Raw genomic sequence first — 18,927 nt, 5'->3', positions numbered from 1 at the left:
GGATAGGTATGCCGCAACTTGATCTGTCTTCCCTTGTAGGTTAAGGACTTTTTTCCCCCCTTGCTCCTCTCATGCTTCTTTCCTTGCCTGAGTATTTTGTGAATTTGACTATGATATGCTTGTCGATGGTCGGTTTTTTTTGAATCTAATGGGAGTTCTTTGTGCTTCCTAGATTTTGATATCTGTGTCTTTCTCCAGGTTAGGAAAGTTTTCTGCTATGATTTGCTCACATAACCCTTCTACCCCTTTTTCTTTGTCTTCATCTTCTGGGACCCTATGATTCTGATATTATCTAATGAGTCACTGATTTCTCTAATTCTTAAATCATTCTCTTTTGCCTTAGTCTCCCTCTTTTTTTCTGCTTCATTATTGTCCATATGTTTGTCCTCTGTGTCACTGATTCTCTGTTCTACCTCATCCATCCTTGCTGCCATGGCCCACATTTGAGATTGCAGTTCAGTTATAGCATTTTTTATTTCATCATGACTAGCTTTTACTTCTTTTATCTCTGCAGAAAGGGATTCTAATCTTTTCAACCCCAGCTAATATTCTTATCATCATGATTCTAAATTCTGGCTCAGCCATCTTGCTTGTATCTGTGTTAAGTCCCTGGCTGTCATTTCTTCCTGTTCTTTCTTTTGGGGTGAATGCCTTCATTGCATCATTTTGAAGGAAGAAAAGGAATCAATAAAGTAAAAAAAAATTAAAATTAAAAAATTAAAAACAAAAAAATCAAATAAAGGATGCTAGATCCTAGGTGTGTTTTAGTCTGGCTGTTGAAAGAAACTTGATAGGTTAGAGAAAAAAGGGAAAAAGAAGAAAGAAAAAAAACGGAAAATGTTTGAAAATTTGAAAAAATGAATGCAATAAAATAGAATAAAATGAAATGATGGAAGTAAAATAGAATATAAAAATTTACCAGAAAGAAGTATAGTAGAAAAAAATTAAGGAAAAATCTCTTTAATAAAATGGAAAATAAAAATAACATTTTTCTTTCTGTATTCAAGAAAAAAAATGAACATTTGGACCAACAAACAGAATAAAATATGATTCAAATTACATCCAGTTTCCCCTAGAAGTCAAACTATGAAGCACTTTAGAGTCTGTAAGCTAAGCAGGCTTAGAGACTTGTAGTTTTCCTGAAAAGAGAGGTTGGCCCAAATGGTTGGGGTTTAGTGTAATGGCTCCATTCTCCATCTACTGGTGCTGCTTAGATTCCTGGCATGGATTGTTGTGGCATGTGTAGGCATGTATGCGCATCCGTGGGAGGTGTCACCCGGCTACCCAATCTCTAGTATCAGAACTCTGTGCTCTCTGTGACCAGCAATCAGCCACCCCTCCTTTGTCTCTGGCTTCCATCTACTCCCTGCTTCTACACTGCCCATGACCAAGCCATCAGACTGCCAGGTGACACCTCCCTCCTGAGTTTTATCTCAGATGGAGCTGTGGTTCCCAACCTCTCACTTCTAAGGACTGCAGCTTTGACCTATTCTGACCCTCTGGGGGAGGGTCGTGCTGAACAATGGCCAGGTGCTGTCCTGCCCCCAGAAACATTGGTGAGACCATGCTTTAGCCAATGCCCAGAGACTGTGGCCAGGTGCCAGCCCTCCCCAGAGAAAGTTCATGCAATCATGTAGCAGAAGCCTTTCAGGAATTATGGAAAAGCACAATGCACATCTGGCACCAGGCTTCATCCTTTAACATCCTCCCTCCAACACCAGCAAATGTGGCCATTCTCTGGGGCCTGCTGGGACCTTTGCCTGTGGGGAGGCTACACCACCTCTCAAATGCCCTCCCAGCAGGGAAACTGCCTCTCCCCATGTGGCCTGAGGACCTTTCTGACCTCGCTTTCTGCTCCTGGGGATTCACCCTTCCCACTGGAGCACCGCCAGTATTGAGCTTCAGAGTTTCAGACTCTGCACTCCTCCTGTTTATACAGTCTTAATGGAATTTAAACCCTCTCCTTTCTCCTTTCTCCCTTTTTTGTTCATTCTCTTGTGGCTATTTCTACTCTTCCTCTTTCTCTCCAGCTGCTTTGGGGAGGGGGTACTTTTCCCATACTCTCCCCCCCTGCCCCATCTCCATCCTTTCTCCACAAGTACAAACAGCTCCCTGCCCTTTGCAGTTCCCTCTCCCCCAGTTCACCTTTCTGCACCAGGTACCTGCTGAGTTCTGTGGTTCAGGTTGTACATATCATGGTGTTAATCCTCAAACCAGTTTTCTAGGTATGCAAGATGGTTTAGTGTTGATCTGGCTGCATTTCAGGGATGAGAGACTCAGAAAAAAATTTCCATGCTCTTCTGCCATCTTGACCATGCCCTCCCTGAATGGGTGTTAAATTTTGTTAAATGATATTTCTATATCTATTGACATGATCATGTGATTTTTCTTCTTTAGCTTGTCTATGTAATGGATTACATTAATTGATTTTCAAGTGTTGAACCAGCCTTGCATACTGGAGTAAGTGTCATTTAGTCTTGGTGTAGAATTCTTTTCATACATGGTGGGATTGGATTTGCTAATATTTAGTATCAGATTTTCACATCTGTTTTCGTAGAGATATTGGTCTATTGTTGTAATGTGTTTATTAGGTTTTGGTATTAAGGAAATGCTAGCTTCATGAAATGAATTAGGAATTACTCTATTTGCTTCTATCTTCCTGAAGAGATTGTAGAGAATTGACATTATTCTTATCTTAAATGTTTGGTTGAGTTCACCAAGGAACCCATTTGAGCCGGGTGCTTTCTATTAGAAAAGGTTATAAATTATTGATTTAATTTCTTTAGTGAATATAGGCCTGTTCAGGTTGTCTGATTTCTTCTTGTGTGAGTTTGACAGATTGTCTTTTAAGGAACTGGTCAATTTCCACTAGGTTTTGAAATTTGAGGGCATAGTTGTTCATAACATTTCTTTACTATCCTCTTAATGTCAATGGGTTTAGCAATGTCCCCTCTTTCATTTCTGGTATTAGTAATTTGTGCTTCCTTTTTTTTTTTTTTTCTTAGTCTTGCTAGAAGATTATGAGTTTTATTGATCTCAACCAGCTTTTGGTTTTGTTGATTCCTCTGATTTCCTGTTTTTAACTTCATTTTAATTTCATTTCTGCTCTATTTTTTATTTTTTCTGCTAACTAGGAGTTTAACTTTTCTTTTTCTAATTTCCTAAGAAGCTTAGATTCTGTTATTGACCTCTAGTTTCATTCCACAGTGGCCTGAGAGTATATGTTGTATGATTTCTATTCTTTTATTTATTTATTTTGAGAGAGGAAGACTGCATGTGCATGTGGGGGGGAGGGGCAGAGAGAGGGGGGGAGAGAGAGAGAGAGAGAGAGAGAGAGAGAGAGAGAGAGAGAGAAGAGAATCCCAAACAGGCTCCTTACCGTCAGTGCAGAGACCAGACATGGGGCTCAAACTCACAAACCATGAGATCATGACTTGAGTCAAAGTCAGACGCTTAACTGACTGAGCCACCCATGTGCCCCTCTATTCTTTTAAATTTAAGGTGTGCTTTGTGGCCAAGAATGTGGTCTGTCTTGGTGAATGATCCATGTGAGCTTGAGGAAGATGTGTATTCTGCTGCTGTTCACTGAAGTATTTTATAGATAACCATTATATCCAGTTGATTTTCTGTCTGCTGGATCTGTCCCATCTCTGATAGAGGGTTGTTGAGCTATAATAGTAGATTCATCTATTTCCCTCTTGGCGTTCTCTCCGTTATTGCCTCATGTATTTTCACACTTGGTTAGGTATATACATGCTAAGGATTGTTATGCTTTCCTAGAAGGTTGACCCCTTTATCATCATGCAATGCCTCTTTTTATTCCTGGTAAATTTTCTTGCTTTGAAGCCTGCTTTGTCTGAAATTAACATAGCTCCTCCCACTTTCGATTGTTGTTAGAATGGTGTATTTTTCTATATCCATTTACTTTTAATCTGTGCCTGTATTTAAAGAGGTTTCTTGTAGGCAACATATAGTTGGGTCATGTTTTTTGATCAACTCTGATAATCTCTTTTAATTGGTGCATTTAGACCACTGATGTCCTGTTTTTGTCTCTCACTCTTTTTATGCCTTTTGATGTTTAATTGAGCATTTTATGATTGCATTTTCTCCCTTTCTTAGGATATACTTTTTTAAAAAAATGTTTTCAGTGTTTACACTAGAGTTTACAAAACATATGTACAATTATTGCAAATGCACTTTGGTACAACACTATCCCATTTCAGAAGTAGTGTGAGCACCTTATAATAACAAAATCATCCTACCTTCTCACTCCCATTCATTGTATCATTATGGACATTAATTTTACATATACACGAGCATATATATGTACATCACACATAATTGAACACATTGTTGCTATTATTTTGAACAAACTGTTTTCTCTTAGATTAAATAAGAGCAAGAAAAGTTTTTATTTTACTTTTATTTATTCCTTCTCCAATGTTCTTCTCTTTACGCACATATAAACTTCTGACCCAGATCTTTTTCCTTCTCTCTGAAGAACTTCTTTTAACATTTCTTGCAAGGCAAATCTACTGGCAACAAATTCCTTCAATTTTTGTCTCAGAAAGTGTATCTCTTTCCCTTGTGAAGGATAATTTCATAGGATGAAGAATTCTAAGTTGGTGGATTTTTCCCTTCAATATTTTAAATAATGTACTCTCTTGCATGGCTTCTAAGAAGTCACGTATAATTTTTTACTCCTGTATAGGTAAGCTGTTTTTTTTCTTTTTTCCTTCTGGCTTATTTCAGGATTTTTTTTTCTTTTTTTAAGTTTATTTATTTTGAGAGCGAGTGAGCACAAGCACGTGTGAGCAGGGGAGGGGCAGAGAGAGACAGAAAGAGAGAGAGAGCGCACAAGAGAATCCCAAGCAGACTCCACACTGTCAGCATGGAGCCAGACATGGGGCTCGAACCCACAAACTGGGAGATAATGACCTGAACAAAAATTAAGAGTTGGACTCTTAACTGATGAGGCCACCCAGGTGCCCCCCATTTTTTTTAAGTTTATTTATTTATTTTGAGAGAGAGAGTACACACAAGCAAGCATGAGCAGGGGAGGGGCAGAGAGAAACAGGGAGAGAGAAAATCCCAAGGAGGCTCTGCACTGCCGGTGTGGAGCCCAATGTGGGGCTCAATCCCATGAACCATGAGATCGTGACCTGAGCCAAAACCACAAGTCAGATGCTCAACTAACTGAGCCACCCAGGCACCCCAGGATTTTTTCTTTATATTTGATTTTCTGTTAGAAAATTATATGCCTAGGCTTAGATTTTTGTTTCGTTTTTTAGCATTATCCTGCCCTGAGTTTCCTGGATCTGTGGTTTGATGCCTGGCATTAATTTGGGGAAATTTGCAGTTATTATTATTACAAATACTTACTTTCCTTTTTCTCTTTTCCTTCAGGCATTCCCATTACATGTATGTTACACCTTGTAGAGTTGTCTTTGATTCTTTCTTAGAATTTCCATCTCTCTCTTTCCATACATTGCCATCTGCTTTTGTGTGCTACTTTATCCATTAGAGCCCTTAGCATAGCAGTTGTTTTAGATTCGTGGTCTGATAATTCTAACATCCCTGTCCTATCCGAGTCTAGTTCTGTCTAGTTCTTCTTGTTCTTCTTGTCTGTCTCTTGAAACTCTGGTTTTTGGCCTTTAAGTAGGTTTTGAAATTTTCTTAATAGCCAGAGTTGATGTACTGTGTAAAAGGCACTACTGTCAAAAACGCCTTTAGTGGGGCTCCTGGGTGGCCCAGTCAGTTGAGCGTCCGACTTCGGCTCAGGTCATGAGCTCGAGACTTGTGAGTTCGAACGCCGCCTCAGGCTCTGTGCTGGCAGCTCGGAGCCTGGAGCCTGCTTTGGGTTCTGTGTCCCTCTCTCACTCTGATCCTCCCCTGCTCATGCTCTGTCTCTATTTCTCTCAAGAATAAATAAAACAGGGGCGCCTGGGTGGCGCAGTCGGTTAAGCGTCCGACTTCAGCCAGGTCACGATCTCGCGGTCCGTGAGTTCGAGCCCCGCGTCAGGCTCTGGGCTGATGGCTCGGAGCCTGGAGCCTGTTTCCGATTCTGTGTCTCCCTCTCTCTCTGCCCCTCCCCCGTTCATGCTCTGTCTCTCTCTGTCCCAAAAATAAATAAAAAACGTTGAAAAAAAAATTAAAAAAAAAAAAAAAAAAAGAATAAATAAAACATTTTTTAAAAACTAAAAAAAAAAAAAAAAAAAAAACCCCAAAAAAGGCGTTTAGCAACATGGAGCTAGGATGTGGAGCAAAGGGGAGTGTTCTCTAGTTGTGAGCATGCATCAGTCTTTTAGTGAGCCAGTGCCTCTGGACTGTAAACCATACAAGTGCTTCTCAGCACCACTCCCCTGCAACTTCTCAATTGTTAGGTGAGACCATGGGGGGTGGGGATTGAGTACTTTCCTTTTCCCACATGGAAGACTAGCGTGGGCTGGAATTGCCTATTCTCCTTCCCCCAGGTTAGCTAGGCTCTAATAAATCCCTACTGGTTAGACTCCAGTTAAAGCTTTTCATGAGGGCAGACCTTGTTAAAAAGAGCAGAATACTGTGCTGTATTTCAGAATGTTTCCTTTTTCTTCATCCTTGCCAGAAGCAGGGGGATATGTTTCTCAGACATTCACTATAAAAAGCTGGTAGCGCTCCAAGGCAAAACTCTCGAGAGTGTGGGGCCCCTAATGACTGGGTCCTCCTGGAGTTTTTATGCCTCAGACTTCTCCACACTGAGCCTCCAGCAGTTTGTCAATTACAGCTCATGTTTTGCTACTTGAGCCACTGGTTCCCTGGGAGGTTTTAGCTGATCAGTTTCTGCTCTAGTAAATTGTGATTCTCTTAATCTGCCTGTCAGTCTTCAATTTGGAGGGCAGGAGTTGGCCCTATGGCCTCACTTCTCTTGCAGATCTAAGAAAAGTTGTTGACTTTTTTTTTTTTTTTTTCATTCTGTTCACTTTCTGCTTGTTATTGGAATGGATTGTCAACTTCAAGTATCTTAACATGTTGGACCAGAAGCCATCCCTTTGTTTCTTAAATTAGTTTATTACAGTTATATTCCTTTAAAACTATGTAACAATTAGAATTATTTCTAACTTAAAAGGATAGCCTACTGCATGTAGTTTTCTCGAGTTTTTTGTCTCATTTTGTTGCTAAGAGTCATTCGCATTTTCGCACCTAGATGTAATTAGTTCAATTGATGTAGCATAATCACACAAAGAAATATTATACATCAATTTATTCATTTTTCCTATTAATAACAACTTCTTGGGTTGTTTCCAAGTTTGCTGTACTGCAGTCAGTGTTGCTGTGAAAATTCTTGAACACATCACCTGGCATAGGTGTGCAAGGGCTTCCCAGGAGTATAGAATTGCCAGGTCATAGCGCTTGAAAATGTTTGATTTTATAAGATAGGGCTTAACTGTTTTCCAAAGTGGCGATTTAATTTATACTTCCATCAACAATGTATATGAGGTCCTGTTTATCCACATCCTCTCCACTACTTGATTTTGTTATACTTTATACATTTTGCCAATTGAATGAATGAAAAATGGTATCTCAGTATAATCTTGATTTCTATTACCCTGATCACAAATGAGTTTGAACATTTCTTTCTGTTTGCTGCCCATATGGTTTCCAATTCTATGAAATACCTGTTGATGACTTTTCCCTATTTGGGTTATTTCTTCCTAGAAATTCTAGGGACATTTATGTTTTCAATACCAATCTTTTGTCAATATTGTGGATATCTTTTTCCAATATGTAACCTGTCTTTCTACTTTCTTTAAAACATCTTTGAACAGAAGTTTTTCATATAGGATAATCTATTAATTCCCACCCTTCCTCCCCGCCCCCCCCCCCCCCCCCCCCCGGCCGTGGTATTTTCTATGACCTGAATGTTTGAGACATTCTTCCCTAAGGTCAGAAATATATATCCACATATGGTTTTTACTTAATATTTTAAACTTTTCCTTTTAACATTTAAGAATTTTATTAATCTGTAATGGACTTTTGTCTACAGTGTGAAGGAAAGATCTAATTTCACCTGTTTGCATGTGAATAACCATCCCTCCCCACCCCCACTGGTCTGCCTGGCAACTCTACATTGGTATGTTTGGGCTGTGGATTCCATTTCTTTGGTCACTTCGGCCTTCAGTAAAGTTTTATAAATTTTGCTATCAATCTTTTACATATTTTATTTTTTCTTGATATATAATTGTTGCTATTTTAACTTGACTCATAGAAACACTTAAATATTCTAGTTATGGATATATGGAATTGACTTTTATATCTTGATGTTATATGAAAAGACTCAAATATTTGCTATTTTTAATAATTTGGCTGTAAATGTAAACAATCATGTCACTTGCAAACAATGGCAATTTTATGTGTTCTTGTTCTTTTTACAATCTTTATGGATTTAATTTTGCTAGAACATAGCAAAATTCTTCTGTTTCCTCATTTTAAAGAGAGTACTTTTCACCAACAGTTATGAGGGTTCCTTTTCCTCCAAATCATCACCAACACTTATTATTTCTTGTCTTTTTTATTTTAGCCATTCTGACTAGTGTGAGGAGATCTCTCATTGTGGTTTTGATTTGTGTTTCCCTGATGATGAGTGATGTTGATCATCTTTTCATGTGTCTGTTAGCCAGATGTATGTCTTCTTTGGTAAAACGTTCAGGTCCTCTGCCCACTTTTTAATCAGATTATTTGGGGTCTTTCAGTGTCGAGTTGTGTAAGTTCACTGTATATTTGGATATTAACCCCTTATTGGGTACATCGTTAGCAAATATCTTCTCCCATTCAGTAGATTGCCTTGTCATTTTGTTGGTTTCCTTTTCTGTGCAACAGCCTCTTATTTTGGTGTGGCTCCAATAGTTTAATTTTACTTTGTTTCTCTTGCCTGCAGAGACGTATTTAGAAAAATGTTTCTATAGCTATGTCAAAGAAATTACTGCTTATGTTTTCCTCTAGGAGTTTTATGGTGTACTGTTGATGGGAATGCAAATTGGTGTAGCCACTGTGAAAAACAGCATGGAGGTTTCTCAGAAAATTAAAAATAGAATTGCCATATGATCCAGTAATTTCCCTACTGGGTATTTACCCAAAGAAAATGAAAGCACTAATTTGAAAAGATCTATGTACCCCCATGTTTATCGCAGCGTTATTTACAATAGCCAAGATGTGGAGGCAGCCCAAATGTCCATCCATAGATGGATAAATAAGATGTGTGCATATCTACAGTGGAATATTAACCATAAAAAAGAATTGTATCTTGCCATTTGGAACAACACGGATGGACTGAGAAGGTATTATTGCTAAATGAAATCAGACAGAAAAATACAAGTATCATATGATTGCACTCATATGTGGAATTTAAGAAACCAAACAAGGGGCGCCTGGGTGGCTCAGTCGGTTAAGCGTCCGACTTCAGCTCAGGTCATGATCTCACGGTTCGTGGGTTCGAGCCCCACGTCGGGCTCTGTGCTGATAGCTCAGAGCCTGGAGCCTGCTTCGGATTCTGTGTCTCCCTCTCTCTCTGCCCCTCACCTGTTCATGCTCTGTCTCTCTCTGTCTCAAAAATAAATAAAAAACATTAAAAAAAAATTAAAAAAAAAAAAAAAAGAAACCAACCAAACAAAAGACAAAAAACAGACCTTTAAGTTCAGAGAAAAACTGGTGATTGCCACAGGGGTGGTGAGTGGGAGGTTAGGGGAAATAGATAAAGGGGATTAAGAGTACACATATTATGGTGAGCACTGAGTAACATGGAATTATTGTTGAATCATTATATCATACACCTGAAACTAATATAACACTGTGTTAATTGTACTTCACGTTTTTAAAAAATACTTCTAAAATTTCCCCCATTAGGGTGATATACACAGAAGATTTTTATTTATTTAAAAAATATTTTTTACTTTATTTTTTATTTTATTTTTATTTTTTATTTGTTTTATTTTTTAAATATAATTTATTGTCAAGTTAGCTAACATACAGTGTATACGCTATGCTCCTGGCTTCAGGAGTAGATTCCCATGATTCATCACTTACATTCAGCCCCCAGTGGTCATCCCAACAAGTGCCCTCCTTGATGCCCATCACCCATTTCCCCCTCTCCCCCACCCCACCCCACCCATCAACCCTCAGTTCTCTATATTTAAAAGTCTCTTAAAATATATCCTTGGTCAGATTAAGTTTCCTTCTCCTCCTGGTTTCCTAAAGGTTTTTTCTTAAAGTTATGAATTGGAGTGGTTTTCCTTTTGTATTTACTTTTTATTTCCTTTAGTCTATTCATTTGTTAAGTTATAGTCATGTATTTTCTAAATACATATTTAGATTTACATGTTTAGATTGTATCTTTTAAATGCAGTCCTTGCATTCCTGAGCTAAACTCAACTTGATAACAGTGTATTATCTTTTTTATATACTGAGGAGTTGATTTGCTAATGTTTTATTTAGGATTTTTTATAGTTATTTTCTTTTTTCAAGTTTTTAGTTAAATTCCAGTTAGTTAACATACAGTGTAACATTAGTTTCAAGTGTAGAATCTAGTGATTCGTCACTTATAATACCCAGTGCTCATCATAACAAGTATCCTACTTAACACCCATCACCCATTTAACCTATCCCCCCACGCTCTCCCTTCCAGTAACCCTCAGTTTGTTCTCTATAGTTAAGAGTCTGTTTTCTGGTTTGCCTCTCTGCCGGCCTGTCCTCCCTGCATGTTCATCTCTTTTGTTTCTTGAATTCCATACGAGAGAAATCATATGGTGTTTATGTTTCCCTGACTGACTTATATCACTTAGCATAATACTCTGTAGCTCCAACCATGTTGTTGCAAATGGCAAGATTTGATTCTTTTTTTATGGCTGAGTAATATCCCATAGTGTGTGTGTGTGTGTGTGTGTGTGTGTGTGTACACATCACATCTTCTTTGTCTATTCATCAGTTGATGGACATTTGGGCTCTTTCCATAATTTGGCTATTGTTGATATTTATATTCATGAGTAAGATGGATGTTTTTTCTTTCTCATGCTGTCTTTGTCTAGTTTACATATCAAGATTTTACTGGCCCCCCAAAAAGGAAATGGCTAATACTCCTCTTTTTCTGATCTCTGAAAGAATTTGTAGAAGATTCAAATGACCTGTATCTTGAAAGTTTGGGACGTGCCAGTAAAATCATGTAGGCTTGGAGTTTTCTGTGAATACTGTTAACTACTGTTTCAATTTTTAAAAAGTCTGTCTTATCTATAGTTATGTCTTTTTCATTCATATAATTATCTATTTATGTCATCTTTTTTTGATCAGTCTATTATGAGGTTGGCGTTTTCAAATCTTGATCTTCTTTTAGCTTTGTTTTTTAGTCTGCTGATTTCTGCTCAGATTTTTAGTATTTTAGTATCTCTTTATTCCTTTTGGGTTTTTTCTATAGTTTTCCTAATTTTTAAGCTGGGCATTTAATTCCCAGCTTAAATAAAATAAGCCTGCCTTGTTGAAATTTTAGTCCCCTTCAGTTGGTGTACTTGGGTCTGGAAGGATTCCAGCAGCATTTCTGACCCAGAAAGGGTCAATAATTCTGACCTACTCCTTTTCTTGCTGTCGTAGTCCCTCTAACACAGGACCAGACCTGCACAGGTGGTTGTCTGAGGGGCACTTTGCTCCATAAGACTGTTTCAGAACATGTGCTCTGTATTTCAGTGTGATCTTAGCTTAACTGGTCACTTTTTTTTTTCTTCTAGTACTATTTGTTAGGTCAAAAAACTGTTAATGTGTGGAGACGCTAGAATTTAGAGGATGTGACCCCTGTGCTTCAGATGAGGGACCCATAGGAGTGAGGTGGGATGTCCAGTGACACAACCACTAAGGAAGAGTGAAACCCAAGTCATGATACTCTAGACTGTGCTCTTTCTACTGAATCAACTGCTCTCAACACGTATGAGTATACATTTTACAAAATGGCAGGGTCATAATGACCTTGTTCATTCAATATGATCAACATACACAGTCTCTTCTTTGTGATTCCAGAAAATGCAGTTGGGAAAAACATGACATTAGCAGTAAAACTATGTGATTTGCTTGCCTCATGAGGGCTTGTGTGTTTTGTATTGTTTACCATTATTGGTTCGTGTTTATTTGTTCCTATTGTATGCGAAGGCTTCATACTGCAGCGTTTCAGTGAGTGTAAGTCTTACTTAGAATATTTTTCTTTCTACTTTTTGACTTCTGAGAAGTAGCATGGCTCAAGGAAGGGAAATAGTGGAGAGATTGTGAGTGGGGGTAGATAAACAAATGGCAATTTGTCGTGACCTTTGTGGAATAGACCCAGTGTTTTTTTTACAGTGCAGCAGCTGACAATAGTCTGTTTCTGAAGAAAAATACAGTCCATATGCTTAGAAATGATGTATCCTGCATGCTCATTTTAAAGGGAAAAAAAGGCATTTATCTTAATTTTGCTGAAATCTCTTACTAGTATCCCTTTTGGGCTGTTAATATTTTTTTTTTTGGAAGACATGTCCTAGATTATGAATTGGCTTGCATGGGGCAGAGGTCTCCCTGAAACCCCTGGTTCTTAGTAGCCTCAAGAGAGGTGTTGCACAAGTTCTAAACATTCTGGGTTTGAAGCCAAGTGTTTGGTGACTGTGTTGCTTTTGCAGCTGTGGTTTAAATTAGAAACATTCTACCTTCTCAACAGAAAGTTTACAGGGATCCAGATTTTTTAAAAAGCTTTTTATAGCCTATAACTTCCAAAAGATGTATATTGGCCTCTGTGTTTTGTTTTTTTGATTCAGAATAAATGAATTACAACAAAATTTAGATTAAGGAGAACTATACCTTTTGACAATATTTCTATAACAAGCAGTCAATCTCACTATTAAGAAGAACGTACAATGAACTTACATTTTCTGTTTCTTTATTCTCCCTTTATGTCTTCAGGTATTTTTAAATTTTATTTTAAATATTCAGATATTCTAAAAAAAAAATTATATAAATCCTGGCCATGTCTGGGAGTAGAACAGCATACAGATTTAGGCAGTTCATCCATGTTTCAATGTGGTAAAAATGATCCCAGCCCTTCCAAACATAAATTTAGAGGCTTAGCCCACCATCAGTCTTACTGCACACACAAAGCAGGGCCCGTATGCACTTCAAGAGAACCTTTCGCGTGTGGGCTTCCACACTGGATGGCCTTACAACACACCAGCTTTTTGAATCCATTTCAAGGATGTGAGAAAACTATTTCACAAGATGCTATTCCAAAGAATTCAACTTTTATCGTATCACTGGTATTGATCATCTGCATGGGGAAATTTCCAGATGCTTCATGCCGCTTTGGGATTATCATGGCTTTACCTAATCCTCACTGTTCCATCCAGGTTTTAACTTTCAGAAAGAAACTTGGAGACACTTTTTATGTTCACCGTGTTGAGTTTGGGATAACAGTTTGCAAGGACAGATTTTAGAGTCGGACAGATGTGGGCTGTATGCCCAATTGTGGCCCGTTTTATCAAGGTGACTTTGAGACCGTTATTTATGTCCCCTTCATGAAACTGTTTCCTTATCTGCAAAATCGGAATAATTTCACTTGCTACTAGGTTTGTTATCCATAGCAAACAGGAGAACAAAGGTGGAGCAGTTAGCACAGGACATGGTACATACTAAAGGCACAACAAGTGGGGGGATTTGTTGTTGTTATACACGTTAGTACAAAATTTGTACGGATATTATGACTTGGTTTTCATCTGGGGCAATCTACTCTAGGGCTAACATTCCTCTAAAATGTAAGGGTTGAACTAAAAACAACCTCTTATGAGCCCCTTCCAGTTCACTGAATAATTCAGAATAGAATTGATAAATTGACTTACGGCCTGAAAAGTTTATATCATCTAGGCTTCTTATGAAGGAAGAGAGCAAAGTCCCAGATTCCAGAATGTCAGAGGGATGATGGAGTAGGTGAGGAAATGGGGATGGAATTTCTTATGGCACAGGTCCCTTTTCTGAAGGGATGAAATACTAAGCACTGGGAGCCTGCCTGACAAGGAGTGAGATGGCCGTATATAATATTGCAAATTCATGTTTGGGTAAGAACTTAGCAAGAAACAAAGATGCTAGTTTCTTAATATGGATCAATTAGTTTTTCATTCAGTGGATGAATGAGTGAATAAATGAGCTAAACCTGCTTCATGAAAATATTTATTTTCAACGTCTTCAATGTTTTATTTCATTCTATGAAATGAACAATTATAGGTGACTGAAGATTCTTTAGGTCAATAGAATTGGAAAACCCTTGCCTCATGCAGTTCTAGGTAGTTGGAAGCAAAATAGTACAAATTGAGTCATTTTGAGGAGCAAGATATCATATGGAAAATGGAGGGTCACAACTTTTATGTCTTCTCTCAAATTTAAGGATAAGGGAAAATGGTTACCTTTGTAATTATGTAGGATAGGGGAAAAGATGGAATTTTTACCCCGTCTAAAAATACTTATTGCTCAAAGATGAAACACACCTACATGTTCATGATGGAGAAATGATAAATCAGGTCTTTAGACTGTGTCCCAGCCATGAACTCGGAATTGTCTTGGCAGAGAGTAGACCAAGGGAAACACGAGGGTACAGGGAGAATGACTAATAGAGACACAAAATATTGTTGGAACTAGAAGGCAGCTGGCTACCTCCATTTATAATCCAGAATTTCATGTTTCTGCAGGGTCTTGGACCAGGAAAAAATTTTGTGATTGTGTGAATTTTTGTGGGTCTTTTTCTCTAAGGCTCTTCACAGATCAGAAAGTCAGGGCACCTCAGAAATTCTGCCTTCTATTGCACCCAGTTTGCTATAAAATTTTGTGTGCTCTTATTTGTGTGTCTTGATTACAAAATATCCACAATTTTAGGTGTTTGTTTTTGCCTTTTCAGATTTCAAGTTGGAGACTTTTTAGGTCATAAGAGGAAAATGCTGCTGATCTTGTTCCTTATAATAATTTGTTCCCATGTCTCTATGAACAAAGATCCTGGTAAGTAAAAAAAAAAAAAAAAATAGAGTTCTTTTCCTTAGTTTTTATTACAGAAAATAGATCGGTTTGACCTAGTTAAAGAGTTTTGCTTTGCTTTACTTTGCTTTTGATGGTGGTGAAGGTATGGATGGTAGCTCAATTTCTTTGTGATGTTATCCTGTGCTCCTTTAAAGATCATTTGTTCTGGACCTTATTCCTTGGTTATGATAGAAAGATATGAGAGCTATTATTTTGTCCTCAACTTCAACCCCTTTTAGGCCTTTGGGGAGGTTGCATTAAAATTCTATCATTTAATATTAGATTCAGGCCTGGAACATTTGGAATGTTTCTTCCTAGTTCATTTGTGCCAAAACATTGTCTTAGTTAAGTATCCAGATTTGCTCCAATTTAAACTGTTAGCTTATTGTAAAGAGAGTGCTTTTGCCCTGAAGAGAAATCTCCATAGCTGTTTGCTGTCTGTCAGTTACCTTTGTCCAGTGGACATGAAGTCAAAATACTGGCCTGCCCCTCATTCCTTGACCACCTCAAAATAGTGACTACTTGTACCGGTCACTTCATGTCCAGGGCCACCTATATTGGCTTTCATAGCTTTCTCAAGGACTGTGACCTTGGAAGCAAGTTTTCAGAAGAGATAAACTAAACTTTGTTCTGCAAACATTTTTCTTTGATGTCTCACGGGGCTTGATATTAAGTTGTTTTAAAGAGAAGCAGTGCTTTTTCCCCAAGTGTTCCACTGTTCAGACATAACGCTGAGCTGTATCAGAACCTCAATCTGTCTCACATGCCAAATGTCCACATTTCCTTTTTCCATGCAAGATGTGGGGGCTTATTCATGAATAGAAAGGTCACTTTTGGTCACAAGTCAAGCCATCCTGCGCAGGGCTCCCCTGACAGTCCTCGTAGGGATTCTGGCCTTCTCTTAGAAGACAATATTGATTCACCTTCATTAAGACACTGCTGACTGTATGATTATCAAAAGAATCTCAAACCAGTTGAAATTAGGTTATTTAGAAGACAAGGTGTGATGTTATCCATCATGCCTCAACCAGACTGCTATCAAGAAAATGAAATCACACACAGGGTTGCCAACGCTGGATTCCTGGCAGGTGTAGACAGAAAGAGATGGAGGTTATTTTCATTTGATTAGAATTTATCTTGTAACCACTTCTGTTCATCAGAATCTCAAAGTGAGGAAGGACTTTACATATTTTCTAGTAGATTCCACTCATTTGAAAGGTGAGGAACCTGAAGCCCAAGTATGTAGAATGGTTTGACAGGGCAGGTGGAGTTAGCTGATTAAAAAAAAAAAAAAAAAAAAAAAAAGTCAGGACTTCCATTATTCAAGTACACTATATTTGCTTAAATATATACCATCAGACAGACAGACCTCTCCCTACCACAGAAAAGACATAGATGTTCTACTAGAGTGGGGAGGACTCTGCATTCAAATGAGCAGGTCACCAATAAACAATATTTTGTGCTTGAATCCAGTGATTCCCTATCACATTAAAATATAATTCTACATACTTAGCATTGAACCTGGCACTGAATGAATCCTTCAAAGTTCAGCAAACTTATTGTATTCCTATATACAAATTATGTTTTTAATAGAAACCAAAACTGTAATCCCTTTCCTAGCTTAGGGCATACTGGTTTCCATCACATTTTACTTATGTGAGCATTATAATGATCATTCACATGGTTTGCCAAAAAATATTATAAAGAACTTTAAATTTAGCACATTTTAATGATTTTTAGGTATTTTTTAAACTTCATTTAACATTTGGGAATACAAACTAATATGTTTGTAAGTCCATCAGATCAATGTTATATTGCTTAAAGAGGAATCACAATGAAAGAGCATCATTCGGATTTCTCCACCCAAATTCAAAGCAATGTGATTCTCAATTAAATTTTTTATTCTCTTTATATAAACTGAGATCAAATTCTGAAAGCAAAAAAAAAAAGGTGGGGGATTGGGAAGTATCCACTAAAGATATAAAAACCCAGGATTTTCTACTTCTCTAAATTTACCTATTTTTTTTAATTTCACACAAAAGTGATACTTAATTTGCGAGGAGTTCAAATGCAAAGGTGTATGAAAAAGCCCACGAAATAAAGATTTCTTTTCTTGGGCAAATATGTAATGTCACACTGTTATTTTCAGTTCATTGGGAAGGTGTTAAAAATACAAATAAAGGAAAGTAGGTTTTATCCAAATGGTTGGCATTAAACAGGTAGTCCATTTCTAAAGTTTGTGCTTTGTTTGTATGTCTCTGGGTTTTTAGGCCCTGAGTATGCAGATGTCGTGTTTCTGGTGGACAGCTCTGATCACCTGGGAACTAAGTCCTTCCCTCTTGTGAGAACGTTCATCACCAAGATGATCAGCAGTCTCCCCATCGAGGCCCACAAGTACCGCGTGGCCCTGGCTCAGTACAGCGACCGGCTCCACAGTGAGTTCCAGCTGAGCACCTTCAAGAGCAGGAACCCCATGCTGAACCACCTCAAGAAGAACTTCGCCTTCATCGGCGGCTCCCTGCGGATAGGAAACGCTCTCCGGGAGGCCCACAGGACCTTCTTCTCCGGAGCGGCCGGCGGGAGGGACAAGAAGCAGTTTCCCCCGATTCTGGTGGTCCTGGCTTCGGCGGCGTCCGAGGACGACGACGTGGAAGAGGCCTCCAAGGCCCTGCGGGAAGACGGGGTGAGAATCATCTCCGTGGGGCTGCAGGAAGCTTCTGAGGAGGAGCTGAAGGCCATGGCCACGGCTCAGTTTCACTTCATCCTTCGGTCAGTCAGGGACCTGGGCGTGTTTTCCCAAAACATGACGCAGATCATCAAGGAAGCGACCCAGTACAGGGACGGAGCGGCAGATGACATTCTTGTGGAAGGTGGGTTCAGGGCACATGTATAGAATGATGATTAATTTGCTTTTGAAAAATCAGCACGGGGAGAGGATTGAAACTGTGAGCATCCCTTTCCTCAAAAGTTGGGCTGCATTTTCAGATGTTAAATATTCACGTGTTCAAGAGGACCCAAGGATTGTGACCATTATAAATCCAGTGAACCTCACAAAGCTTGGTTTTTACATGTTTCACTTATGTTGCATGTCATCGACACATCTTAAAATCCAGGGACACCTCCCTACCACCCAGCCTATCTCTGAGCTATCAGTCTCCTTGGGCTTTAGTTGCTATGTAGTTTTATTTACTGGTTCCTTTAAAGGGCGGATTTGTTCCTAAAGAAATCCTTGCCTCCTCAAACCACATAATGTAATCACAGAATGATAGCACTAGAAACAGCTTCAGGAAGGCCAAACCCTTGCTTCTGCAGAAACTCCCAGGCGTTCTTTGAGGTGACACGGCCTGGCCCCAGGCCAGGCTGAACTTTGAAATCGGGTAGATCGGGCCCTTGGGTTCCCAGGCTCAGGTAGCTTCAGCCCACATGGTCTCCCTTCCTGCTGCTCTAGTCCTGATGAGCTTCCTGTGTTCTGCTCTCCCTCTAACCTGCTGCCCTGTGTCCCAGTCTGTCCTCTTGTACTGTTAACAAGAGTGGCCAGGAGTTTACGAACATCATCCAAGTGAAGGGCAGGGGAGAACCAGGAAAAAACAATTTGCTCCAAGTGTACAAGTCTTACTAAGTAACATAGGAAATTCATATTACTGCTGCTTAAATCTGCTTGAACGAGACAATATAATTGTCTATTGATAATAGAGAATGATTTTCTTGTGGTAATCTATGAAAATGCGAATCCTATTACTAACATCTTTCCCAAATAAAATAGTAGAAAGTGCAATCGCTATTCCATTACCACATCTTAGGAATATTTGGACTCTACCTATTGATTTTAATAATATTTTAATATGATCGCAGTAGCAGCTATTCACCGAGTGGCTTTTATGCACCAGCTCC

General features: G+C 38.7%; 1 protein-coding gene across 1 annotated transcript in view; it reads left to right on the top strand.

Annotated features, from left to right (window-relative positions):
• COL6A6 (collagen type VI alpha 6 chain) overlaps positions 1 to 18,927 on the top strand; it is a 164,366-nt gene that overhangs the window by 30,334 nt on the left and 115,105 nt on the right. Inside the window, exons 2-3 of the mRNA XM_078432352.2 lie at positions 14,921 to 15,018; positions 17,307 to 17,906. Coding sequence (XP_078288478.2) covers positions 14,958 to 15,018; positions 17,307 to 17,906 — 661 coding nt within the window. The 5' untranslated portion in view covers positions 14,921 to 14,957. The remainder of the gene's footprint in view (positions 1 to 14,920; positions 15,019 to 17,306; positions 17,907 to 18,927) is intronic.

This window comes from Panthera onca, chromosome C2, assembly GCF_046562875.1.
Source record: "Panthera onca isolate mPanOnc1 chromosome C2, mPanOnc1 haplotype 2, whole genome shotgun sequence".
Lineage (NCBI taxonomy): Eukaryota > Metazoa > Chordata > Mammalia > Carnivora > Felidae > Panthera > Panthera onca.
Note: the sequence above shows the minus strand (reverse complement) of the source record. Positions and strands in the feature narration are given on the sequence as shown.